The 27414-nt window shown below is 48.0% G+C and overlaps 1 protein-coding gene across 3 annotated transcripts; it reads left to right on the top strand.

Annotated features, from left to right (window-relative positions):
- Positions 1-263: 263 nt before the first annotated feature.
- ZNF76 (zinc finger protein 76) lies at positions 264-27352 on the top strand. Of its 3 annotated transcripts, none has more exons than XM_045013335.1 (15): positions 265-420; positions 4630-4819; positions 8456-8536; positions 10137-10214; positions 13064-13266; positions 17831-17905; positions 18718-18834; positions 19964-20039; positions 20412-20537; positions 21632-21811; positions 22603-22836; positions 23166-23281; positions 25239-25391; positions 25484-25597; positions 26262-27352. In XM_045013335.1, exons 2-15 carry the CDS (start codon positions 4747-4749, stop codon positions 26364-26366), a joined length of 1731 nt encoding a protein of 576 aa, XP_044869270.1. In that variant the 5' UTR covers positions 265-420; positions 4630-4746; the 3' UTR covers positions 26367-27352. The 3 variants fall into 3 exon arrangements, with proteins under 3 accessions (XP_044869271.1, XP_044869270.1, XP_044869269.1); XM_045013334.1 differs by having other exon boundaries at positions 23157-23281; XM_045013336.1 differs by lacking the exon at positions 20412-20537 and having other exon boundaries at positions 264-420; positions 23157-23281.
- The last annotated feature ends 62 nt before the right edge of the window (positions 27353-27414 follow it).

Below are 27414 nucleotides of genomic sequence, written 5' to 3'. Positions count from 1 at the left end.
CTTCAGCAAGTTTGCTTCCTCCCCTCTGGATCTTGAGGGTCATTGACAGTCCTGGGCCCCCTCACTGGAATCAGAGGCCTGCAGCCGTCCCCACCCCTGCTTCACACTGAGTGGCACCCCCAAGACACTATTAGCTTCCCTGGCAAAGACTGAGGGCAGAGGCCTCACGGCTGTTAGCGCGCATGCTCTTGATTTTCGTACATGCGCATTGGTGGCACAGTTGCGTGCGTTCCGAAGGCGCTCTCGCCGTTCCTGTTCCGGGGGAGGAGTTAGCGGGCCCCGGAACCTGGATGGGCGGCGGCGAGTGGTTGGAGCCCGAGGGCAGAGGCTGGGCCATGCAGGTTGCGGGGCGGGGCTCTAGGAGCTGGGCCCGGTGCATGGCGGTCAGGCGGCGGACTCGGCCCGCTCGGGCATCCTCAGGTGGGTGCCTATAGTGGGGGCGGCCCGACGGGGTGGGGGAGCCGGGACTAGGCGGCTGCGCCCCCCGCCTGGGCTCGGTCCTGTGGTATGGAGACCCCATTTCCCGGCACCTTACCCGCCTCCCCCGGTACATCCCCGGGCCCTGTCCTCCCAGCGGCCCCACCCCCCACTGTCCTGTCACCCCCACGGCCCCCCGCTAACCACCCACGGCCCTGTCACCCCCCACGGCCCTATCGCCCCCCCGCTAGTCCCCCCCGGGCCCTGTAACACCCCCCCGGCCATATCACCCCCCACAGCCCCCCGCTAACCCCCTCCTGGCCATGTCACCCCCACTGCCCCCCGCTAACCCCCCCCGGCCCTATCGCCCCCCCGCTAGATCCCCCTGGCCCTGTATTACCTCCCGGCCCCACGCTATCCCTTGGCCCCCCACTACCTCCCCCCGGGCCCTGCCACCCCCCGCTAACACCCCCCCCCGGGCCCTGTCCTATCCTCCCCAGGCCCTGTCCTCCCAACGGCCCCCGCTAACCCCCTCCCGGCCCTGTCACCCCCACTGCCCCCCGCTAACCCCCTCGGCCCTATTGCCCCCCCGCTAGACCCCCCGGGCCCTGTAACACTCCCCCGGCCCCCCGCTAACCCCCCACGGCCCTGTCACCCCCACGGTCCCACGCTAACCCCCCACGGCCCTATCGTCCCCCCGCTAGACCCCCCCGGGCCCTGTAACACCCCCCCGGCCATGTCACCCCCCACGGCCCCCCGCTAGCCCCCACGGCCCCCCGCTAGCCCCCTCCTGGCCATGTCACCCCCACTGCCCCCCGCTAGTCCCCCCCGGGCCCTGTAACACCCCCCGACCATGTCACCCCCACGGCCCCCCGCTAGCCCCCACGGCCCCCCGCTAACCCCCTCCCAGCCATGTCACCCCCACTGCCCCCCGCTACCTCCCCCTGGCCCGATCGCCCCCCGCTAGACCCCCCTGGCCCTGTATCACCCCCTGGCCCCATGCTATCCTCCCGGCCCCACGCTATCCCCTGGCCCCCCACTACCTCCCCCCGGGCCCTGCCACCCCCCGCTAACACCCCCCCCGGGCCCTGTCCTATCCTCCCCAGGCCCTGTCGTCCCAACGGCCCTCCGCTAACCCCCCTGGGCCCTGTCCTCCCAATGGTCCCCTGCCGGCCCCCCAGTGGCTCCCCGCTACCCTCCCAGGCCCTGCGTCCCCCGGGCCCTGTCACTCCCACGGCCCCCCGCTAACCCTCCCGGGCCCTGCCACCCCCACAACCCCCTGCTAAACCCCACAGCCATGTCACACCCATGGCCCCCTACTAACACCCCCAGGCCCTGTCCTTCCAGCGGCCCCACCCCCGCTGAGCCCCCTGGGCCCTGTCACCCCCCGGCCCACCGCTAACCCCTGCCCCAGGCGCTGTCCTCCCCACGGCCCCCTGCCAACACCCCCCCACACACACACAGTCCCCTGCTACCCCGGCCCTGGTCCTCCTTTTTTTCCCTTAGCCCACCCTAATCCTTTCAGTAACCAGACCCCAACATTTCCTTCTGGAAGTCTCAGCCCCTGTACCCAATTCCTCTGTCATCCCAAATTCCTAGCTCCCTCAACATCCCATTACTGCCAATTCTTAACACCCTCTTGTGCCCCAAATTCTGTCATTTCCATTTCCGATCCTCTCTAGTATCCCATTTCCTTGCACCCTGATTCTTAATTCCCTTAATATCCCTAAATCCCAGAATCCTGTTGCCTTATCCTTAATCCCCTCAACACCATCCCTATCTTTAATAACACCCAAACTCCCTGTCTCACCAGTCCATCTTTCTAACATTCCCAGACATCCTCAACACTCCCACACCTTACCCCTGCCATGATCCAATTCCTAGTCCATTCACACACTGTTTGCCCTTCTGATCCCCTTCAACATCCTCTAACTCCCTATAACCTTGTTGCTAATCCCCTTAACTCCAACTCCGCCACATAATAGCCCATTCTGAATCCTCAATTTGAATTCCCCCAACTATTGAATTAAACTTCTTCTTAACTGACTTTAGACCCCTTAAATGTTGTTTTTGTCCTTGTTCATCAAGGGCTTGTTTTTACTAGAACACATGTTAACAAACACATCGTCAAACACAAGTTGACACAGTGACAAGGATGGTCACGTTAACCACAACCAGCTGCTAAAATAGTCAACCATAGGATTACCCATGAATGGTTGGCACACTGTTAAATGCATCATGGCCTTCCTGTGCTTGAAAGGTCTGTCTAGATGATAAACTAACTCAAATTTAAAGGCCATCTTCTTTCAACATAGTTGGAAATCCCCATTAACGGCTCTCTCCCGGTATCCCTTTTCACTCTGTCATGCACACGTAGATGCCGGAGAGAGAGGACATGAAGTGGGGTGGTTGGGGGTTGGATGACACATAAAACTGAGATCCTGACTGCTTTTGATCATTAAAAGTCTAATGGCACTTGACTCAGTTCGGGGGTGTTCAAGCAATTACATTCTGCCTTCTGAGATTTCCTCGTATCAGCTGTGTGTAGTATTCTTCACTGTCTTTCTGAACAGTCATGTAGTGTTCTGCACTATCAAACAGTTGCTCTGCTCCAGCACAGAGGTTGTTGCACTTTGGGGGTGGATGAAATAATGTTGGGGGTGTCTGTACATTATTAATGTGCTTTATAGTGGTAAGAAAGGATTATTTAATTTGATAGCACCCACAGGTTCCAATCCTGTTCAGGGGTCCACTGCAGTTAGGGCTGTACAAGCATAAGCAGAGACAATCCCTGCCCCTAAAAGCTTACGGAAGTGATAGAAAAGATGTTGTATAAACATAAGTTTCTATTAGAGAGAGACTGTGGCCTACTGGATATAGCACTGAATTGTGAATCAGGAGACCTGGGTTCTATTCCTGACCTGCTGGGAAACTCTGGGCAAATCATTTTCAGTTTCCCTTGGGGATAATGATATTGACCTCATTTGTAAACCTTTGAGATCTATGTATTATAAAAAGCTACAGATAAGAGGAAAGTGGTGGTATTATTGTAGTATTAGTATTAATTATTATTATTGTATTATTCTTTCAACAAAAGTTACATTCTCAAGTAGAGTTAGTGTTTTGCCCCCAGAGATCTGATAATTCACAGGTAAAATGCCAAAGTTTTAAACCTATGTGCTAAATTTTAAGTCATTTCTAATTGGACTTCCCGCAAGTTTCCTCTGCCACCCATTATCACAGCTGCTATCTTGGCTAATGCCACATTTGGCTTTTGGAAACTGCAACACAGTGATGCACAGTGCCAATACAGAGCATGCTGCCCCTCCCATTGTTGCTGATCTGGACATCAAGGTTTGATTTACATAGGACATACTTAGATCCTACAGTGAGATGCCATAGAAAACCCTAAGACATATGATCAGTCCCTCTCATGGTAATAAAGAGCATAAACTGCCAGGCTGCCCCAGAAATAACTTTTAAAAAAAAAATCCCATAAATCTATGATTTTAAATAATTTATTGATGGAATGTAGAATGTCTCCTAAAAATGTCATTGCAGGGGACTGGACAGCTTAGGGAACTGATCCTGGGATATGGAAGACTTTCTCCTCTAGGTCACTGGTTCATATCCAGGCCAAGTTGTTAGTGACCCAAAATTGTTAGCATTTGAAGGCTATTTGATGGCCTTCGTATGGGATTAGGTGGGTTTCAGACCATTTCCTAGTTGGTATTTTGCCCATATCGCAAAAACTACCACATCACTTGATGTTATTTGGCCCTTTTGAAGATGATCTCAGAAGATAAGTCAGCAACTGCACAGACTTTTTGCTTCTATAAGGGCTTGTCTATGCAAGAAAGTTCTTCTGGAATAAGGTAGGCTATGAATTGAAAGCACATTTCTGCAGTAGTTCCTTCCTCATGTGGGTGCACTAGTTCTAGATTTTAAAATGAACTGTTTACAGTGTACCTGTAGAGAGAAAATAATCTGCCAACTCACTTGACAGCTGAGCTTTATTCTCCCCATTTTTGTCGACAGAACTGGACTTTGACCCACATGTTAGCAATTCACATGACAGACACAGGAAGGATTATGCACATTATCCAATAATAACTTTTCCCCAAACCGTAGTTTGACATCCAGCCATTTTTATGTGCAAGTGCGAGTGTGTTTTGGGGGAAAATATAGTTTGAAATGTTCTTTTTATCTAAGATTTATAACAAAGAAGAAAACTACTTGCCTGTTCCAAAAAGCTCCTGCTTCCAACACTCTCCAAGTGTGTGCTGATTAAAGTGAAATTCATGTCTGAGGAGCAGTCATCAGGACACTATGGAGAGTTTGGGCCTGCAGGCAGTGACCCTTACTGATGGGACAACGGCATACATTCAGCAGGCCATCAAAGGTAAGAGACCCTTTGGACTACTGAGCCTGACCTCTCTGATATGTTGAGTGACACTACAGAAAATCACACCTGTTGACATCATACACATAATACTTGCTATTTCCCTCATTGACTTGGGCAAGGAGCTTGTGGTCGTCTGTTAGGTTCACTGACTCGTATCAAAGAGGAAACATACTGCTGATCTGGAAAATAACACATAGGAGCTAAGAGAGCTACTGAAACATAAACAGAGGATAGGTTCAGAATACAGTGATTGGCTTTATCTCTGCAGGTTAGTTATAGGCTGCAACTCCTGACTCCTGTTGGAGCCAAGCTAGGTGTTTTGTCTGACTAAGGAGCATAGAATTTGGTTTATGCTAACACTTTTCTCACTGAAATGAGTAATGCGTTAAGTGTTGGTTAGTGAAGTAAAGCTGACACGAAATGCAACATCTATTATTTTAGTTTGGGAGTTATAAAATGCTGCCCTCATGCATTCTCTAGGAACTTACACAAAATACACACTCCATGCAGTATTGGATCATAGAATATCAGGGTTGGAAGGGACCTCAGGAGGTCATCTAGTCCAACCCCATAGTCAAATTCATAGTCAAACCCATCCATTAAATGCTTTGTGTGTCCCACAATCTCTCCATCTTGGGCAAAAGCCTGAGGGAATAGATAGGCCTTGTGCTGGACCCTGAACATCAGCAGGTGTGAACTGTATCCGACCCAGGGGTAGGTAGTGGGAACCAGAGCACAGAGTTCTCCACCTGGGACACCCAGCCCCAGGCATTCATTGCTAGACTGTTAGCAGGAGCACCCAGGCGCTGCTCAACTGTAGCAAGAGAGTGCAGGGAGGTAAGTGGTGTGTTCATTCAGTTTGATTTGCAGCATTAGAACCTATTTTATTAATGTACCTTGTTGGCCAGGACATTAGGATTATCCACACTTTTTTCAGAAATAGCTGCAGGATGTGTGTCTTTTCCCAAAGAGCCACAAAAGATGGGTACAAGAGACCTCCGCTTAACTCTCTGATGAGACATGGCATCTCTTTATAATATACATCATACCTGCTGCTCTGCAATGTCAGCATTGGGTTTGAATCAGACCTTTGGCCCAGAGGTAAAGGTGCTGCCCCAGATGTACACCCAGGCACCGCAATGATTATTGCAGAAAACCTTATCTTCTCTAAAGCTATGAATAACTGTGTTTTTTAGTTAGATCAGGCACTCTGTCTCAGGACTCCTGGATTCTAGTCCACTGATCTGCTGTGTGACCCCAAGCAAGTTTCCTATCTTTCTGTCCCTCAGTTCTCCCATCTGTAAAATGGGGATGATAATACCTCACCCACTGGCATGTTCTGAAGCTTAACTAATTGAAATCCTCACATGAGAAGAGCTGAATGAATCCAAAGTACGATTATTTTCAATATTGCTCACGTCCTCTGACAGGCTTCCAAGGGAGGTAGTGGAATCCCCGTCACTATGTTTTAAAGAACAGATTGGACAAAGTCTGTCAGGGGTGGTTTAGGTTTACTTGGTCCTGCCTCAGCGCAGGGGGCTGGACTAGATGACTTCCGGGGTCACTTCCAGCCCTACATTTCTATGATTGCATAATTTCCCTACTCATTTGAATGAGAGCAGTTTATTTGAAAGAATTAATATACCACCCAGCATTTCTACATTCCTGGGGAATGACTTCTGGCAGAGCATAACATTTCCTTATAGAGAAAAATTTCCTTAGTGATCCTTTGATCAGTAGGAGAAGGCAGCCCCAGTTCACATAGTCCTCCATTTCTGATTTTCCTTCATTATTTCCAGTTTTAATATGCTGCCTGGAAAACCTCATTCTGTATTTTAACATGTCCTACCTACACACTTGTTGACCAAATTGATGTCTGTTTTGATCAAATCTATAATCTAAAAACCCTATTAATAAAGAAGTAAACAAATAAGAAGTATTACTTAACGGCAGGCATATATTTCTTGGTCTGAATATATAATGGACTCCTACTGGGTATGTCATACTTTTATAGTTCTGTTTACAATGAACCTTCTTAAATGCAGATAGGATTAGTTCTTGTGGCATTTTCTCTCCCTGGTCATATACTGGAGCCTGGCAATAGTCAGAAATTATTGATTGATTTAAGGTTCAAACCAGATACAATCCCCACCTCCCTGGGTTTTTTTTAAATGCTAGAGTAATAGTTCCAAACACTATCTCTTACTATTGTGGTACTGCAGTGTTCTGAGTGATTTTCATAGGGACTGTGTCTACATCTGTGTTTGGAGTGCCCATGTGCTAGGAGCTGTACAATCCTGACTGGGCCCTGCTTTTGGGCCCTACCTACTTTCCCCTACTAATGCCAACTAATACTAATAGCAACTTTTCTAAGGAGTTGCCCCAGCTCTGATGGAAGATTAAGAGCATTTAATAGCTCCATGTTATCTGTATAAATACCCCAGGCATCCAGGTGTGCATCTGGGGGCCCTGAGCTACATTTTAGAAAGTCAAGGGGGCCCTGACCATTCTGCTGTCTGGTAGCTTTGCGCTGAGTCAAGGTCATTGATGTAGTTTCATTTCTCCTATCTGAAAACATAGAAATGAGTTGTAGGAGTATTGAAGCAGGGATTGAAAATTACATTGATCAGAGATCTGGCATTTGCTCTTTAGACTTGCTATACAGAGGGAGTAAGGAAAGCTTTAAGGTCAGAAATCTCACAATTCACAAACCAAAATTGTGAGAGAGGAATGTTCCATCGCATGGATGTGTCTCATCCTATGGCATACAATACATGCTTATAGTTCTGGTAAACCTGGCAAGTCATGTTCTTCTGATTACCATCTTGCTTTCTTTTCCACTTGGATTCACCAAGTTTCTTTCTTTCTTAGATTTATATAAATGCTAAAAAGGGGGTGTTTATCCATATACTCTAGACACCTGTGACATAACTTAGAAATACACAGGTTAGCAGTCCGTAGCTTGAGATCCCCTAGGGCTCTAGACCCAAATGCTTTACACCCTCTGAAAGTAGCATGGGCTTCCATAGGTTACTAAAATGTCACAACTGGAAATGTATTTCAGAAGCAAGATGGTAATCCTAATTATACGATTGTAAGATTCCATTTCTCACAACCTGCCAAAGGTAGACGCAATTAGTGCTTCAGGACCTGTAAAGGTTTACAAGAATTGGTCCTTGACCAAGTGAAGAAAAATAAGCATTCAGTCCCTCATTTACGCCATTAAGAGGCCCTATCGGTTGCTGGTTTAAGCCCTAGTTGTATTTGCTAGAGCATTTTTGTTCCCTTTACTTCTCTTTGTTGACATGGCAAAGAGAGCTGGCAAAAGAATCCTGTACCCTGTAAGTAAGTGATGGTTGAGATTGCCTTAGACTGTTTCCTCCATTCAGACAACATAGGAAAGGGAGGTTTAAACTTCTCTATGGTATTCATAAGTGTACCCATTACTATGGTTCTGAATGCAAAGAGGGGTTGATAAAATAATGGCCTCATTTGGTGACTGTGATCCCATGAGATTCTTTCCCTTTAGGGGAAATAGCAAAGGGTTAGGAACAAAGGGGAACAGTCCTGTGTGCTGGCAGGTTTATCAGTCCTGCAGTCAGCTGTGATGTTTTTCTTTTCACACTGTTGCAGGAGAGAAGTTGCTTGAAGGGCAAGTGATTGAGCTTGAGGATGGGACAACAGCTTACATCCATCAAGTGACAGTCCAGAAAGGTGAGGATGAGTTGAACTCAGGTGACATTTGGAATGTATCCCTACTTTGGGATGTTACTGGTGTGACTCAAGGCTGACCTCCTTGACAATTAGATCCCACCTCTAAATTTCTAGCCTCAAGGAGTCTATCTGTTTGTGATTTATTCCCCCTACCTATTGTTTTAGTGCTGAATGAAAATACAGTATAGATGTTTTTTCAGTAATATGTGACTTCCTGTGAAATGTGCAGTAAACTCATCTGAGGCCAAATTTGCAGTTAATGTAAACAGATGCAGGTTAAAATAGTGTTGGCCTGTGCTCTCTATCACAGTGTGTATCTGTCTGATCACAAATCTGATAAGTTCAGTTCACTGTGTGTCTTTATACATAGCCTCTGTCACAGACTGTGGGGGAGTCAGGGCCCTGCAACCCTCCACTTCCTGCAATTCACCGTGACTCTCAGCCAGCCAGTAAAACAGAAGGTTTATTAGACAAAAGGAACACAGTCTAAAACAGAGCTTGTAGGTACAGAAAACAGGACCCCTCAGTCAGGTCCATCTTGGGGGATGGAGAGCCCAGACCCAGGTTCTGGGCCTTCCCCCATCTCCCTAGCCAGCTCCAAACTGAGACTCCCTCCAGCCCCTCCTCTGCCCTTTGGTCTCTTTGTTCTCCAACACCTTCAGTAGGCACCTTGCAGGGGAGGGGGCCCAAGCCATTAGTTGCCAGGAGACAAGGTGTCAGTCATTCTCTGTGCAGACGGCCCTCTAGGGCTCTGGAACAATCACACACCCTTATCCCACCACCTAGATACTTAAGAAATGCATAGGGGAAACTGAGGCACACACACAGTATTCAGAGAAAGCATTAAGAACATTGCTACTTTGTCACAGCCTCTGTGTCCATGTGGTTTAAAAACAACATTAGGGCACTATACGTTTATCTGTGAAGTCAGACATGAACTCTTTGTAAACTATTAGCTATATTAGACTCTGAAATAGTCTCCCAAGAAAAGTGATAGAAACCCCATAGCTTGGGTCATCAATAGATATGTTTTCCTCTCGGATTTGAAATGGGATGGTGTTAACACAGCTGAGAGGGGAAGGGAATTTGTTTCACATGATAGGAGCTACAGAGCATAAGAACCTTGCACCAACCGTGATAAGGTGTTGTAAAGTAACAGAGAGAAGTTAGCTGCTAAATAAATAAACCCATCCTCTGTCTCTAATTCCCTTTATGACTGGAGTGGGACTCAGGATACTGGGGCTCTATTATCTGACCTAAAACTTGTTGTATGACCTTAGGCAAGTCAGTTAATCGTTGTGTGCCTCAGTTCCCCATCCGTAAAATGGGGATAGTTTCATTTCCCCATCTCACAGGGATTTTGGGAGAATAAATTAACTAATGATTGAGAAGCTCATTTCCTGCAGTGATGAGTGCTGTAGAAAAGCCAGTAAAGTAGTGGGCAGCTCAGGCAAGTCCATGGCAGGTTATAAAAATAAGCAGGACATTTTTTAACTGAGCCTTATATGGGCTCTGCTATATGGGGAATTGAGCAAATTGACTCTGAGATCCAGACATGAAATTCCTCACTCTGTTATCTATGGGTTGCGTTGATTTACAGAGTCTATAGCTTTTGAAGATGGGCAGCAAGTGGTGTTGGAAGATGGCAGCATGGCTTATATACACAACACACCTAAAGGTAATTATTAATTTTTCCATCCTTTCCCAGGGTCAAGCATCTAATGGATTAAACAAAATGTTGCAGGTTTCTAAGGGTATGTCTACACTAAGAAATTAGGTCGATTTTATAGAAGTCGATTTTTTAGAAATCGATTTTATACATTCGATTGTGTGTGTCCCCACTAGGCACATTAAGTCGGCGGAGTGCGTCCACAGTACAGAGGCTAGTGTCAACTTTTGGAGCGTTGTACTGTGGGTAGTTATCCCAGTTCCCACAGTCTCTGCCGCCCATTGGAATTCTGGGTTTAGCTCCCAATGCCTGATAAGGCAAAAACATTGTCGCGGCTCGTTTGGGGTACATGTCATCAGGCCGCCCTCCCTCCGTGAAAGCAACGGCAAACAATCGTTTCTCGCCTTTTTTCCTGGGTTACCTGTGCTGATGACATACCACGGCAAACATGGAACCTGCTCAGCTCACCATTACCATACGTCTCCTGGGTGCTGCTGGCAGACGCGGTATTGCACTGCTACACAGCAGCAGCTCCTTGCCTTCGTGGCAGCAGACAGTGCAGTACGACTGCTAGCCATCGTCGTCGTCTCCTGGGTGCTCCTGGCCGACCTCGGTAGACATGGGTGCTCCTGGCAGACCTCAGTGAGGTCGGTCAGGAGCGCCTGGACATAAATGGGAGTGACTCCAGGTCATTCTCTTCTATAAGTTTCGTCTCATGGAGATTCAGTCCTGCCTGGAATATCATGCAAGCTGGAGGCTTCTGCCTCAGGCTGCTCTCCCAGCTGGCAGCACCACACGGTCGCACCTACCCCAGCCTACCCCTTGCTCCCATGGCTCATGAAGCCTGGACAGTAGTAAGGAGCAGTTCAACTGTAGACTGAGAGAGTGCAGAATGGTGGTAGAATGTGCATTTGGATGTTTAAAAGCTCGCTGGCGCAGTTTACTGACTTGATTAGACCTGTGCGAAACCAATATTCCCATCGTTATTACTGCTTGCTGTGTGCTCCACTATATCTGTGAGAGTAAGGGGGAGACGTTTATGGTGGGGTGAGAGGTTGAGGCAAATAGCTTGGCCGCTGATTACACACAGCCAGACACCAGGGCGGTTAGAAGAGTGCAGCAGGGCACGCTGCGCATCAGAGAAGCTTTGAAAACCAGTTTCATGACTGTGTGAAAGTTCTGTTTGTTTCTCCTTGATGAAAACCCACCCCCTTGGTTCACTCTATTTCCCTGTAAGCCAACCGCCCTCCTCTCCCCCCTTTGATCACCGCTTGCAGAGGCAATAAAGTCGTTGTTGTTTCAAATTCATGCATTCTTTATTAATTTGTCACACAAATGGGGGGATAACTGCCAAGGTAGCCTGGGAGGGATGGGGGAGGAGGGAAGCACCAGGTGGAATGTGGTGATAGAGGAGGGAAGGACAAGGCCACACTGCACTTCAAAACTTATTGAATACCAGCTTTCTGTTGCTTGGGCAGTCCTCTGGGGTGGAGTGGTTGGATGCCCGGAGGCCTCCCCCACTGCTTTCTTGGGCATCTGGGTGAGGAGGCTATGGCACTTGGGGAGGCGGGCGGTTGGTTACATGGGCTGCAGTGGTGGTCTGGAGATTTTTTCAAATATTTGGGCATTTCGTCTTTTGGAACGGAGTTCTGATAGCACGGATTCCTCTCCCCATACAGCAGTCAAATCCAGTACCTCCCGTTTGGTCCATGCTGGAGCTCTTTTGCAATTCTGGGACTTCATGGTCACCTCTGCTGATGAGATCTGCACAGTTACCTCTGAGCTCGCCATGCTGGCCAAACAGGAAATTCAAAAGTTTGCAGGACTTTTCCTGTCTACCTGGCCAGTGCATCTGAGTTGAGAGCGCTGTCCAGCGCCGTCACAGTGGAGCACTCTGGGATAGCTCCTAGAGGCCAATACCGTCGAATCGCATCCACACTACCTCAAATTCAACCCAGCCAGGTCGATTTCAGTGCTAATCCTCTCATTGGGGAGGAGTACAGAAATCGATTTTAAGAGCTCTTTAAGTTGACAAAAATGGCTTTGTTGTGTGGATGAGTGCCGATCTAATGCCGCTAAATTCGACCTAAATTCGTAGTGTAGACCAGGGCTAAGAATATAGCTCGGGTGATGTAAAGTGTAGGAAATCCAGATGTGACCGTACTAGGGTGACCAGATAGCAAGTGTGAAAAATCGGGATGGGCGTGGGGGGTAATTGGCAACTATATAAGAAAAGGCCCCAAATATCAGGACGGTCCCTGTAAAATCAGGACATCTGGTCACCCTAGACCATACCATCAACAGAAACACAACGTGAAAGCCACATTCTGGCCCATGTTGCTACTAATAAAAATCTATCAGGTTCATTTGGATTAACCTTCAACCAAGGATTCTTAAAACTTTCCCTGCTAACTCTGCATCTTTTTTATAAATTGAGGTTGTTGGCTCCTGTCATCATCTCTAGCTCTGATGTGGGTTATGGCCCAACAGAAAGAGAAGAGCGAAGAACTGGCTCAAGACGCTTACCTTCTAGCAGAGCTTACAACACAGGGAATCATTGGTACATGAAATAAAAAAGATCATTCTTACTATTGTGAATGACTAAATATTCATAGCAGCAGACTGATAATGGGTACTGATAGGGTAATAATGTGCCTTTTTAAGAGTGCTTGCTTCTCCTGTACAGAATAATTACACACACAAACATTAAGTTAAAAGAGCATTAAATTTGGAAAGTCAAGCTCTCAAAGGTTAGAGAATGTCAGGATTACGTTTTCCTGTGCCAATAGGTGCATAGCAATTGCTAATAAGTACTCATAGGCTTGACTACAGCGTTTGATTTTTGTGGTCCCCTCCAGAGGGTTATGATGGCAATGCCCTGGAAGAGGTCCAACTGGAGGATGGCTCCACTGCCTACATACATCGTCCTGTTGTCATGCCAGCTGGCAGCACCATCCTGGCCGTGCAGGCAGAAACAGGGCTGGAGGAATTGGCTGGGGAAGAGGAAGATGATGCCTTTGATGCTGATACCATTAATGCTCTCAAGCAGTATGCCAGCAAGGTAAGGATGCAGCACTCCTTTTATAGTCTGGCATCATGGCTGATTGGCGGGCGGGGAGGAGCTGATTCCCAGACCAGATCAGGACAGGAGGTTAAATAGCCACAACTGCCCGTCACTTCTGTATACCAGCTTCTCAGTGAAAGTGTGGACTTTTAGAAGAGAAATTGCACAGTACTCTTGTGGGAATGTAGCTACTGATATTAAGATGGGTGTTTAATGGTCCCATAATACTGTTAATGAACATTTAAAGGCTCCCATTAGTATTGTGGAATACCGTTCCCCACCCTCTCTGTTAGGTGACACATGCAGGGAGGTACCTAGCTATAGGTGTGATGCTGCTCCTGGGTTTCCATTGTGTGTTGAGCTATTTACATACAATTGGGGCTGCAAATGCAGCACCGACCAATGAAAAGCCAGATTAGGAAAAAGCTGCTTTTTATGATCTGTTACAGGATGTGTTAACCAAGGTCCCAAAACATAAAATCATAGCAACTGGGTGATTTTGATGCAAAGGGTGGAAGTAGCAATGAGGGTCAGACAATGATGGGATAGCTCAGTGGTTTGAGCATTGGCCTGCTAAACCCAAGGTTGTGAGTTCAATCCTTGAGGGGGCCGTTTAGGGAACTGGGGTAAAGATCTGACTGGGGATTGGTCCTGCTTTGAGCAGGGGGTTGGACTAGATGACCTCCTGAGGTCCCTTCCCACCCTGATATTCTATGAAAGTTATAGGCAAGTGTGGCGGGGATTTGGACATGATCCAAAATGGTGAATGATTAGTAGAAATTTGCAGTGTGAACAACCTGGTGGTAGGTGGAACAATATTTCCTCATAAAGAAATTCATAAAGTGGCCTGAAACTCCCCAGATGGTACTACAGAAACCAGATAGATCACCTCTGCATGACAAGAATGTTTTGCAGCTTATTGACAGATGGACATGTGTGCAGGGGAGCAGATGTGAGCAGTGATCATAACCTTTGTATCGCTAAATTGAAGATCAAGGTAAAGAGGATGGTGCGAGTTAAAAGAAGACCCAAACACAAAAAATGCCTTTTAGCTTGAACTGAAGAGCAGGTTCAGTGTTCTGATGGCGTGAACTGAAGAAAACTCAGACTGATACTCTGTGAAAACATCAGTGTGTGCTATCTAGAAAGTGCAAAGAGCTCTAATAAGGAAAGATGAAGAGGAAGGATGTATTCATAATGCTACTTGGGCAGCAGTGGAAAAGAGAAGTACAAAGCGTGAGATGCAGGGCCAGCTCTAGGTTTTTTGCTGCCTCAAGCAAAAAAAAATTTTGGCTGCCCCCCACCCCAGCCCTGGGCTCCCCCCCGCACTCCCCTGCTGGTCCAGTGCTGGGCTCCCCTCTTTCCCCCCCCAACCAGTGCCCTCCCCGCACCCTCCTGCTGCCCCAGCCCTGGGTCACTGGTAACTCGCTCCCAGGGCGGGTCATTCAGCAGGAATTTTGGATGTGCACAGAACACAGACAGGATTGGTTCCCATACGGTTACAGAACTGCAGTAAAGTGGAACAATTTTCAGCTTGTGTGATTGGATGATATCTGGATGCATATTATAAGACTGTCCTACATAAATGAGGAAAAGTTGAGGTGCCTTTATTATTCTTTTGTTCCACTCTTTCTTTCTATGGGGAATTTGCCAATGCAATATCACTGTCTTCCTTTTAAACAAATAAAACTTTAAATAAATAAATAAATATAAAGGGTGGCCCATGTAAATCTCCTACCCCAAGCACCTGCTTGTTTTGCTGGTGCCTAAAGCCAGCCCTGATGAGATGTGAATAGACAAGCAAGTGGCAAGAAGACTACAGAGCACTAGACGGAGGGTAAAAAGGAGTGCTAAGAAGAAATAAAAGGGCAAATTGATAGAAAATGTCGAGAGTCTGAAGATTTCAGCCTCATATAAGACAATAAATCAAACAACTAACCAGGAACTTGAGCAGTATTGGAAACCCCATTAAAAATGCAGACGGAAAGACTCTTTAACACCGAATAACAAAGAAAAAGTTAGGCAGAACAATTTCTGGCTGTTTTAAATAGACTGAAGACCTACCACTAAAGCTTGTTATTGATGTAGTGTCTATACAATGGAAAAGGTTAGAAAAGCCATCGGTAAACTCAAAAATGGGAAAGCAGCTGGAGAAGATGACATTACTGGAAAGATGCTTAAAGCAAATGATGAAACAGTCCTCCAGGATCTCCTTGTGTTTTTTAATAGAAGATGGAATGAAAAAAAGGACCCAACCTACGGAAGAGAGAGAGGCTCATTGTAATATTGCCAAAGAAGGATGACCTTACATACTGCCATAACTGGAGAGGGATCACATTGCTTTCAGTGGCTGGGAAAATCATGTGCAAGATTGTCCTGGAACTTGCCAAGAACAAATGGACCTTCAATTCAGAGAGGAACAAGCAGGTTTTAGTCCGTTGTTGTTATGTGCAGACCGTATTGTTCTCAGATAGAATGGCAAGCACCTCTTGTGATTAACAAATGTTGATTTCAAGAAGATTTTTGACAACGGACACAGAAACCGTCTTTAATATATTATGGAGTATCACCAACAAGAATTAGAATAATCAAAGCTCTATGTGATAAAGCCAAATGTGCAGTCAGAGATGGTGACACCATCAGCCAACAGTTTGCAGTGACAACTGGAGTAAGGCAAGGGTGTGTTATGTCCTCACTATTGTTTGCACTGGTCATGGTATCATGAAGAAAGTGACTGCAGAAGGCAACTGAGGAATTTTATGGACAAATGATAAAGCACAATTAGATGATCTCATTTTTGCTTTTGACACTGTCTTGCTTAGCTCAACACATTGTTAAATGGAAAAAAAGACCCAGCTTTTGGCAGACAGTGAAACAAGTTGGTTTGTTCATCAACAAGGGGGGGGGGAAATATATTGCTATCAATTTCCTAAAAATAACCTTTAGAGTAGACGAAGAAACACTGGAAAAAGTCAGTCATTTTATCTGTCTAGGGCGTGAGTTGTGCAGTGATGGTGACATGCTAGATTTCAAGCAACAAATATCAAAAGCAGCAAACAACTTTCAGAAACTTTGGATAAAGATTTGGAAAAGTATCATGATAGGCACTGACATAGTATGAATTTTTAACACTGGCATCATATCTGTCGTTCTTTATGGAGTTGGGTCATGGAAATCTACAACAGAAAGTGATATGAAATTGATTCCAAAATCAGATTCCATTGGGAAGAGTTTCTTAGAACATCAGAAATTCTAAGTAGAGCAAACCCCAACCTAAAGCATCGCATCTGGTAAGAAAAAGATGGACTTAGAGAAACATTACACAGAACAATAGAGAGAGAAGCCAAATCGATCAATATGACGCTTAGAAGCCTTAACGGACTAGCACAAGACCAAGAGAGAGAGTCCACCAGTTTTCTATTTATGGACCTGAGGATGCGGAAGCATAAAGATAAAGAAAAGAAATGCAGCTGCGGAAGGAGCAATGAAATGCAGTGATCTCTATACAACTTGGATTTTGTTTCATTGCTTTTGTTCTTTTCCCCTGGCCACTTGTATGTAATTTCATTCTGTCTTATCTAAATTCCCTTTATAGTTTCAATTGGATACAATATCCTTCTTCACTTCTTGGCTGAAAATGTTGTGAAGTGTTGCTGTGTGCTGTTAAACAAATGCCATCCTCCACACTAGAAATGGCTGCATTATAGTGGCAGATGAAATGTATAGTTATAAAGCATATGTGATTCTTCTGGATGGAAAGTGTTATAGAAGTATAAGATACTGCAAGAATATGTTTCTAGGACCTATGAACCTGCTTTATATTCCTGATGAGCTGCAAATTTCACCAGCAACTTAAAGCAGCTCACAGGCTCTCCAAGTCCCAGCCTTTGTTTCGGTGGTAGAATCCCGCACTCATAAGCGGGCATTTAAGTTCACTGTTAATTTTTCTCTTTCCCTTCCACAAACTATAGACTTTCCTGCTTTAATTACATCAGGTGATTGAGCAATACACACTCTTAATGTTTGCCAATAGAAGTAATCAATGATGCATGTTTCTCTTCATAAAGGGATTGTTGGTTGATATGACCAACGTAGCACACCAAGATCTTTAATATGGCCATGAGACCCGTAACATTGCTAAGTCCCAAATGTGTCTGCTTGATCCAAGTGGTTGTGGAGATTACCAGTCCCAGCATGCAGTGCTCCATCTTAATTTGTGTGGCCTTAATATGGAGCATTGAGTGAAGGGACCGGTAGTCTTCATACAGTCCACCTTTATATTAAAGATGTGAACAGCTGCAGTCAACTCCATTTTATTTTTGGGAATGGTCTTCAGGCTCCCAGCAATTTACCAAGGAAGCCTTCAGGTAGGCAAAGATTGGCTCCCCTACTGCAGACTGTGCCAAGATATTCCATCACCAGTAACGGCAGCTGTGGTGTCTAAAAAATAGCAGCCTGGGTGCACTCTGCTGGTGTGACTGTCTCATTGCTTTGTTATGGCTCACCCGTTCTGTGCTCTGCAAACGGGCATGAGCAAATGCTACGGTCTCTCTGCTTGCAGGTCTCTGAGGAGGAAGAGAGAGTGAATAGCAGCAGCCACTTGAAGAATGAGGTTTCTAACAATGCCCCTTCCCAGGTTTGTACTTGTCAGTGAGATGTTCCTTTGAATCAGCTCAGGCTAACTTGTCAGCCCACCACTTCTCAGGTGTGGGTTGGAGAGGGAGCCATAAGTGTGCCTTGTTGACTTCACCAGTTACATGACTAATCTTTTTTCTAGTATGGCTATTTTTGTTGATATCATCTACTTATAGAGCTGTTTTCTTCTGGACTTTTTCAACATATGAATGTTGTGGATCATACATCTTGCCGACTTGCAGTTTCATCCTAAAAATGCAGTTTCATCCTAGCCCAGGCACAAAATCTACTTGTCCACCCTGGGCAATGAGGGCGCTGGGAGAGCTAAAGATATTAATTCCCCTTGTCAGTGAATGGCTTACGATGGGCAAAGAGGCCAGTAGAATTTTTCAAGGCTTAAAATTAGGATTATAAACCTGACATTCTTTTTCAGTTTGAGATATGGTAGATAATCATCTGAGTAATCCTTAGCTCTCCTGTAGCACCTTTCATCAGAGATTTTCAAAGTGCTTTGCAAACTCCGGTGTAAGGCTGGTAAATATTGTGAGCCATATTTTACATAGGAGTAAACTGAGGCACAGAGCAGTGAAGTGACCTGCTGAAGATCATCCAGTGAGCTGGGAAATGGAGCCCAGAAATCGTGACTCCTGCTCCCCTTGACGGCCCTCTGTATGTGCCACTGTACATCTGTATGCACCTGAGACGTATTTTCCAGTGGGATCACTGTACAGGGTGCAGGGATAGATTTGAGTTGGCCTTGCAAGGTCTCTTGTGGTGGTTCTTTAGGTTTAGCCTCGCTGTGTTTCTTGGCAGGATCTGCGAGAAGAGGAGATGCGTAGCAGCGGGAAGGGGCAGCAGGTTGGTGACAGAGCCTTCCGTTGTGGTTACAAAGGTTGCGGCCGCCTCTACACCACCGCCCACCATTTAAAGGTAAGCCAGCTGATGCACTGACACCAAAAGCTCCAGCCAGAGGACCACCCCTTGCTATAATAGCAGCTCATTGTGCTCCCATGCAGGGGATTGAGAGACTCAGACTTGGCTCCATGAGGGAAAAGGCCAGGATCCCTGGAGCATGGCACTCTGCAGTGACTTTCTATGGCTATTTTGTGAGGTGCATCCAACTGTGAAGAGCCAGAGGGATGGGGCTTGTCACCTGGAGGAAGGCTGGTGTCTTGAGAATATGCACGTGAGAAGAGATAAGGAACCTTGAGGGGTTTAGAGGAAGGGGGACTTCATCCTGACAGTTGACTCTTGTATCTTTGGCTGCTGAACTGCAGTGTTTTCAAGGCAGAGCTGATGGCAGTCAGTGTGTCCTCTGCAGCAATGAGAGAGATCTAGATCTATCTAAGTATTAGAAACACTTGTCCCACTATCCAGCGTGTAGCTTGAAGTAGAACACAGCAACTGTATAAGGTCTTATCTGGACTAGGATAAAATATCTTTTATTGGACCAACTTCTCTTGGTGGGATGTACAAGCTTTTGAGCAACACAGAGCTCTTCAGGCCTGGGCAAGGAAGCAGAGTGTTTGAGCTAAATACAAGCTTGGTCTGATTGTTAAGAAGGGGTAATGCATGTTGGAGGCAGTCACTTGAAATGAAATTACCTCACCTACCTTGTCTCTCTCATATGCTGGGACCAACATGGCTACAACAATACTGCAAACAACGTAGGGTCAAAAGTGTATTGTAAAAACGTGTTAGCTTGCGAGTTGTATTTTTACCACGAATTAGTTGGTTGAAGTGAACCCTAGCAGGAAGCCTAGGATTCACCCCAGTTGGCTAATGTATCTTAAAACCCAATTTATTCTGTTACCTAGGGGTTTAAAATGTCTTCGCTAATCCTAGCCTAGACCAGGCCTAACAGCACACAGCTGCTACATGGCAGCTTAGCACAGGAGGTGAACAAGAACCCCATGTCTAACTGATGTGAGGATGGGTGGGTTGGAATGTAGGTGGCAAAGCAGCTGGAGAGTCCCAAGTGTGCTCCTTCCCCCAGATCTCCACATGCTGCTACCTCATCTAGTCTTGGCTTCACGTTCTGTCCCTTCTCCTTCTCCAGGTGCACGAGCGAGCTCACACGGGTGATCGGCCGTACAGGTGTGACTTCCCGAGCTGTGGGAAAGCATTTGCTACAGGTAATGGTTGTAGATCATGTGCCAAAAAACTCTGTCCTCTGCACATGAATCTCACTCCTGAGGCTACCAGTTCTGTTGTTCCGAGGAAGCTCAGTTTTTAAGGCCTCATTCCTAAGAAACTCTTTCTCTCCCCTTCCTCCCCATTGTAAACTGCTTGGAACTCAGTTTATCTAACTTGGAAGGGTGAAGGACTAAATGACCCCTGCTGGGATTTGAACCTGTGTTTCCAGGCAGTCCAGGTGTTCCATCCCTTGACCTTCCAGGACACAGGACAGAGTTTGGACGATCCATGGAGTGAGACGTTGTCCATATATTCCCATTCTACGTGCAGCAGATGGCAACACAAATTTCCTGTGACCTCTTCCCTTGCAGGGTATGGGCTGAAGAGCCACGTGAGAACGCACACTGGTGAGAAGCCATACAAGTGCCCCGAGGACATGTGCAGCAAAGCCTTCAAAACCTCAGGGGACCTGCAGAAACACATCCGCACACACACAGGTGGGCTGCACTGCCACATAGTAAGTGGTCTGAGCTCAGTCCTCCCAGATCTGAAGGTCTTGATGACAAGGAAGCACGTGTCCATCTTGATTATTGTTCATTAGGTGTGTTATGATAGTCTCCAGAAGCTCCCGTCCTGGACCAAGACCCCATTGTGCTAGGTGCTGTACAAACAGAAAGACGGTCCCTGCCCCGGAGAGCTTACAATCTAAGTACAAGACGAGAGACAGCAAGTGGATATAGACAGATGGGCATAAAAGGAAACAATGAGACAATACTGTCTAAGCTAGTGGTTTTCAACCTTTTTTCATTTGCATTTGCAAAAAATTTTAAATGGAGGCCAGGACCCCTTTGGAAATTTTAGACATAGGCTGCAGACCTCAGGTTGAAAACCACTGTCTAAACAGACGGGACAGACACAGGTCATGGAAAGAAGACACAAGCAGTGTGAACCATGTGACACTACCAAACAGCGAGTCAGTTCTGATTTGCGTTGCTGTATGCTTTCATGTGGATGAAACTTCTGTATCCTTAGATCCTTCCCTGTACTGCTGCATTGGTGCCAAACTGAGAGAGACAAAAGCACCATGAACCTCAGCTTTGCGGTCTGATGTATGATAACAAAAAACAGTGGAAGGCACTTGGAGTATTAGCTTGTTTCCTATAGAACATGTCTGCAATTGGCAGCCTTGTCAGGGAGAACTGAATTGGCCATGGAGACTTTGCTTCCCTTCTGTGCTAAGAAGGAGTCCCCAACTGTGCTGTCTTCTTAGCACTAAACTCACCTAGTAGAAAGAGCTTTTTGGGGCATAGACATTGTCAAGCATCGGGTTGGGGGGAATATGAAGAAGACATGTCAAAAGCATGAAGCAATTGTGTATGCCTTGCATGCAGCCCATCCTTTCTTCTTATTCTTGTGCACAGTGCAGCCTAGATTCTCTGAATGCCCTAAGGCCTTGGAATTGAGGGACTCTTTTGTGTAACAGACATGGTGGCGGGGATGTGATTGATCTCTGTTTCAAACTTTGGGGCGTTATGGGAAGCGAAGGTCAGTCTGACACCATACCCTGCCTTTCTTCTTTTTGTTGATGAAGGTGAGCGTCCCTTCAAATGCCCATTTGAAGGCTGTGGCCGCTCGTTCACCACCTCCAACATCCGTAAGGTCCACATCCGGACACACACAGGGGAGCGGCCGTACATGTGCCCCGAGCCCAGCTGCGGGAGAGGCTTCACGAGCGCCACCAACTACAAGAACCACATGAGAATTCACACAGGTAAACTGGGGGAGAGGGTATAATTCCCCCTGTAGGAAAGACAACTGAATCCATAGCCAAGTGACAACATTGCCTGTACCTGGCTGTCCAGTTCCATAGATTTCTATCACCTGGCCAAATTTTCCCTTTCCAGATTTTGAAGGTAGGTAAGGCAGTGAAGGTCATAGGACTCGCCTTATTGGGCCAGTTTATCGTTCCATCAACTCCAGTATCCTGCTTCCCGCTGTGGTGATCAGATGAAGGCAAAACAACCCTCTGTGATGGACCTGCATGGTTGTACTGCAGGCGAAATGCTCCCTTCCTGACACTGACCTTCTGTCAGTTTATGCCCGGAAGCATGGTAGCTGATCACCCTTACCTTTTTAAACTCTAGTTGTTAACTGCAGCGGGGCTGAGGTTCTATAGCCCACTGCTCCCCTGTAAAATAGACAAATAAAATGCTCCATAAAGGTAGCAAAGGCTCTACAGATCGGTGTGTCTATGAGAGAGACACACCAGGCTGTGCAGAGTGGAGGGAGATCTGCCTGGAAAATGCTTCACAGAGCCTAGGACTGGGAGGCAGAACTAATGGAGTCTGTTCTTGGCTCTGCCATTGACTCACGGGGTGACCTTGGCCAAATCCTCTGGCTTCTCTGTGCCTTGGTTTCCCATATGAAAGGGGGTGAATCCCTACGCCACCCCTTGGCAGGGTGAGGCTGAATGTAATGCTTGTGTCAGCTCCAACGTTGACAGCTTGCCTAGTGCTGTTGGGGCCCCACCCTGTTGCGTGACCGCCTCTCTCCCTGTCCTAGGCGAGAAGCCATACATGTGCACTGTGCCGGGCTGCGGGAAACGCTTCACTGAGTACTCCAGTCTGTACAAACACCACGTGGTCCACACCCACTGCAAACCCTACACCTGCAACAACTGCGGGAAGACCTACCGCCAGACCTCCACGCTGGCCATGCACAAGCGCAGCGCCCACGGAGAGCTGGAGGCCACGGAGGAGAGTGAGCAGGCTCTCTACGAGCAGCAGCAGCTGGAAGGTGCGTGCCACGTCCTCCTGCAGCCCAGGCAGGGCTCGGATTAGACAATGCAGCAAAGGGAGAGACTGAGCCCCCCCAGCCTGGGCCTCCAGCCCCTCCCCTCCAGCTCTGCGGGAAGGAGCCCCCATCCTAGGCCCGCAGCCACTCAGACTGAGCCCCACCTTCCAGACCCACCTTGTGCCATTGTCATTACGATCCCATGCTCTTATCTGTTGTGCTGTCCTGTCCGGTCAGAGAGCAGGCAGATCCCAGGGTCATAGAGAGAGTGCCACATCCAGATGCTGCCCTTCTCACTGGCGCTTCCTTTCTCTTTTGCCCAGCTGCCGCAGCTGCAGAACAGGGCCCCCCGCTGAAGCGCCAGCAGATTGCTTTCCTTTCGGAGGAGGAGGAGGAGGATGGCATACCTACCCAGGTTTCACTTATATCTCAGGATGGAACACAGCAGGTACAGAGACCAGGGAGAATTCGGGGTGCAGCTAACAGAGCTGGTCACTGCCTCTAACAGCCACATATTCTCCATCCTCCTGGACAGCTGTCGGGTCCTTTCCTTTACTGTTAGGTAGACACGGTCGGTCACTCGCGTTGGGGTGTGCAATGTGGGCTGGGCTTCATCTTAGCTTTGACTTTGGGCTCATTTTTGTCTGAGTGCCATGCTGCTGAAAGATGCTGGAGAGCAGCGGGCTGTAACCATCAGTCTGGTGCAGCCTGGGCAGAACCAGTTGAAGCTTCCTCCACGCGTCCCTGTCCTTATGCATCAGTTTTGGCATGGAGGGCAAAGGAGGTTTTAGTTTCCTTGACCTCTGCTGAGAGTGCCGCTAAGAAGGTGCTTTATTTGTCCTGTGGGAGCTGCCTGAGGCTCACCAAACACATTTGCCATTGTCCACTGAGCGTTCATCTGGTGGTAGCAGCTTTCAGTCTCTGTTGGCGTTAGTTGGATTTGGATTGTATTTTGCTTGCTATTTAAATTACATCCCTGTAACCCAGGGGTCGGCAACCTACGGCACGTGCCAAAGGTGGCCTGCAAGCCGATTTTTGATGGCATGTGGGGTGGGCTGAGCCGCTCAGCGCGCTGCCGCTCTGGGGTTCCCACTGCGGGCCCCTTGCCAGCCAGGTTCCTGCCGCCGGTCCCACTCAGCACCCGCTGCTGGCCTGGGTGAAGGAACCCCAGGCTGGCAGTGGGCTGAGACCCCGGCTGGCAGGAGCCGGCGGCTGAAACCCCAGAGGGAGGCTGGCAGAGACGCTCAGCCCACTCCTGAAACCCCAGAGCTGGGCGGGCTGACTTGCTCAGCCCTCTGCCACTCTGGGGTTCCGGCTGCTGGCCCCTTACCAGCCGGGGTCCCCACTGCAGCCCCACTCACCTTGCTTCCAGCGCAGGCGCCCTGCCAGACAGGGTCTAGGCTTTCGGCCCTGCTCAACCCTACCCGCCACTAGCTCCACTCACCTCAGCTGCTGATCTGGGGTTCCAGCCACTGATCTCCTGCCAGCCGGTTATCAACTTATAACTCAGAAGCCTGTGTGCAGCTTAAAGTATCCAAATGCGTGCCACCAGACATGGGAAAACTCAGCAAGGAAAAGCAAGGGCAAGGATCACACTAAGCTAATAAGATCTGCATTTTAATTTAATTTTAAATAAAGCTTCTGAATCATTTTGAAAACCTTGTTTACTTTACATATAACAGTAGTTTGGTTATATATTATAGACTTATAGAGAGACCTTCCAAAAAACGTTAAAATGTATTACCGGCACACGAAACCTTAAATTAGAGTGTATACATGAAGACCCGGCATACCACTGCTGAAAGGTTGCCGATCCCTGCTGTAACCACTGGCCATGTCCCCCTCACTGATCATACACAGCCTTCTGCAGCAGGGCTTGGGGGCTAAATGTGGAAGTCTGTTTCTGCAGCACAGGGCTCAGGAAGTAGCTGCTGAGAATAGCTCCTCAATTTGCTTACGAGGCTGCCACAGAAAATTAACTAACTGCCCCTCATAAGCACGGCAGAAGATGCTTAAAATGGGAAGGAGATGAGGTCAGATGATGAGAGCTCGGGACTGGGAGAAGGACTCTTGGGTTCTAGTTCCGATTCTGCCACTGACTATATGTCACCTTGGGCAAGTCACTTCACCTTTCTATGCATTGGGTCATGCTTCTGTAACATGGAGTCATGGTCCTTCCCTTCTTCATGGGAGTTGTGCTGCCAAGCTCAGGAATTGCTTAAGGTCTTGCATGCGAAGCACTGGAGAAAAGCAAAGTGGAATACAGAAGAGGGGCAGGCAGAAAGGCAGCTGGTACCCCCACAGTGTCTCTTTGTCCAGAAGGACAGCCCCCTTGGAAGCCCACCTGGGTGCAAGCTGTGCTCTGTTAACCCTTCAATGGCTGACCATTTGTTTTCTCATCACAGGTCAGTCTGTCCCACGAGGACTTACAGGCACTGGGCAGTGCCATCAGCATGGTAACGCAGAGTGGCACCATCACAATGCCACAGGAAGACCTTGCGGCTTCTGGCACGCACACCGTCACCATGGTCAGTGCGGATGGGACTGAGACGCAGCCGGTACGGGCTTCTTTCTGCTTACTCACTCAGGACTGTTCTGGGCGTGAAGAGGCCTTTTGGGCATGTACTTTATTTGGTTGTCTGTTTTCCAGGTTACGATAGTCACCACTGGGGCAGTGATGTCTGAAGGGTCAGCCATCGCATCCCTCCATCACCAGCAAGTGGCATTGCTCGCAACTGCCTGCGGCACTCATATTGCAGTGCAGGTACCATGTGACACCCTGTCCAGGGCTGAGCTTTGCTCCTGTGCAGTCACTCTGCTCAGATTCCCTTCCCCACTTACATCTATTTCAGACCTGCTCAAGGTGCTTGCTTCAGCACCTGGATTTCATGACAGCCTCTGTGTCCCTCTCCCCAGTGTTCTTTCCTTTTAACTCCTAGCTGTTTTCTGTGTCCACCTGTGTACTCAGCTCCCACCTGCCTTGTCCTGGTAACTTTCCTTGTAATGGTTCAGTAACATCTATTGTTATTTGTTATCTGCCTTTCCCCATCACCCATGATCTTCCCCCTTTCGAGGTATTGATAGTGCCTGCCTCACTCTCAGCAGTCTCCTGAGCACACAGCGCTCCATTACGCCCCACTGCACCCCCTTTTTCTGTGTTCCTCCTACTCTGCACCCATTGCCCACCGATTGTATTCCTCTCACCTATATATGTCTGTCCTTTCCCAGCACCCGTATTCCTTCCCCTCGGCTTTGCCTCAACACTTGGTATTCCTCTGTCCTCTGCACCCATGTTCCTCACTCCTTCTCTTCTACCTCACCCAGCCCTTTTGCATCTCTGCCCCTGGGCTGTCCTGGTAAAATACAGATTAACTCAGTCTGTGCGTTTGGGAGACTGATACTATTCGTTCATGTGTCTCCTCTTGTAGCTGGAAGAGCAGCAGAGCCTGGAGGAAGCCATCAGCATAGCAACAGCAGCAATTCAGCAGGAGTCTGTAACGCTCAATGCGGCCGTGTCTGAGAACGGGTGCTGAGGCACTGTGCAACCCGTGGACAGGGAGGCTTGAGTGGAGCAGGGATGGCAATCAAATGGCCCCTCGTGTTCGGTTGGGGGTTTCAGGATCTGAAACAGCCCCCCCCCGGCTGCTGCACAGAAGACAAGCTGTAATGCGTGGTACAACCCGTGAATGCAGAAGGGGGTCCCTGATAACTGTTACGTGCATCCAGCTTGTGTGTTAGGCAGGCAGCGAGAGCAGATACAGGAGCTCTCTGGGCTGCCAGAGTGACCCTGTTTAAAGGGCTCTCCTATCGCTTACTGCGATATCTTTCAGAAACTTGGCTGGAGGCTTCAGAGCTTTCCTGGATCCCGGGCAGTCGCTCTGCTGCCATCCAGGACTATCCTGCTCGTTTTCCAGGGACACTGACGTCCCCTGGGTCTGGAGCAGGGCGGAAGCTCTTGTGTTCCTTTATGGCCAAGAGTTGGAATTCCAAGGCAAGATGATCCGCTACACCCCGCATGGAACTGCAGAGACCGTAGCATCATGGCACCACCGGGAGTCAGCGATCATTTTGGAGAGGCAGTTCCTGCTCTCTCACACACTAGGTGCTCCAGGGATGAACACAGATGGTCTGACATCCACACACACCCTGGAAACACATACACAAGTGGCACGGAAGCAGCATATGCACAGAAGCAATAAAGCCCCATCAAAGCAACCCCAGGCTGTCCTGGTCTCGGTGTTTTGGACGATGATCACTTCTTGATGCTGGAAATCAGAGATTATCACCAGTACAAGCTGAGGGCGGCAGGATCCATGTTAGCCTGGATGTGACAGCACTTCTCCCTTTCTCCTTACCCCCCTCCCTTTTGACTCAACAGCCAAGTTCATTTCCAGACTCAGCTGCTGTGGGGAGGGTAGAGTACTCCACGTGGGCAGGCCAGCACTTCTTGGGGCACAAGCTAGAGTTAGATGTAAATAGTGAGTTTAAATAAAACTAATTAAAGTTTTTTTTTTTAATATCCTTTTCTCTTTCTCTTTCAATCCCTGCAGCCTGGGAGAGGGGAGGGGAGCGGGAGAAAGA

This window comes from Mauremys mutica, chromosome 4, assembly GCF_020497125.1.
Source record: "Mauremys mutica isolate MM-2020 ecotype Southern chromosome 4, ASM2049712v1, whole genome shotgun sequence".
In the NCBI taxonomy this organism is placed as follows: Eukaryota; Metazoa; Chordata; order Testudines; family Geoemydidae; genus Mauremys; species Mauremys mutica.
The sequence above is the reverse complement of the archived record's forward strand: the minus strand, read 5'-3'. Positions and strand labels throughout refer to the sequence as shown.

Bases quoted from the DNA above. Each gene is read 5' to 3' on its own strand.
- ZNF76 (XM_045013334.1), top strand. From the start codon at position 4,747: ATGGAGAGTTTGGGCCTGCAGGCAGTGACCCTTACTGATGGGACAACG. The intron at 8,537-10,136 runs GTGAGGATGAGT...GTTGATTTACAG, and splicing joins TCAAGTGACAGTCCAGAAAG to AGTCTATAGCTTTTGAAGAT. The intron at 25,392-25,483 runs GTACGGGCTTCT...TCTGTTTTCCAG, and splicing joins ATGGGACTGAGACGCAGCCG to GTTACGATAGTCACCACTGG.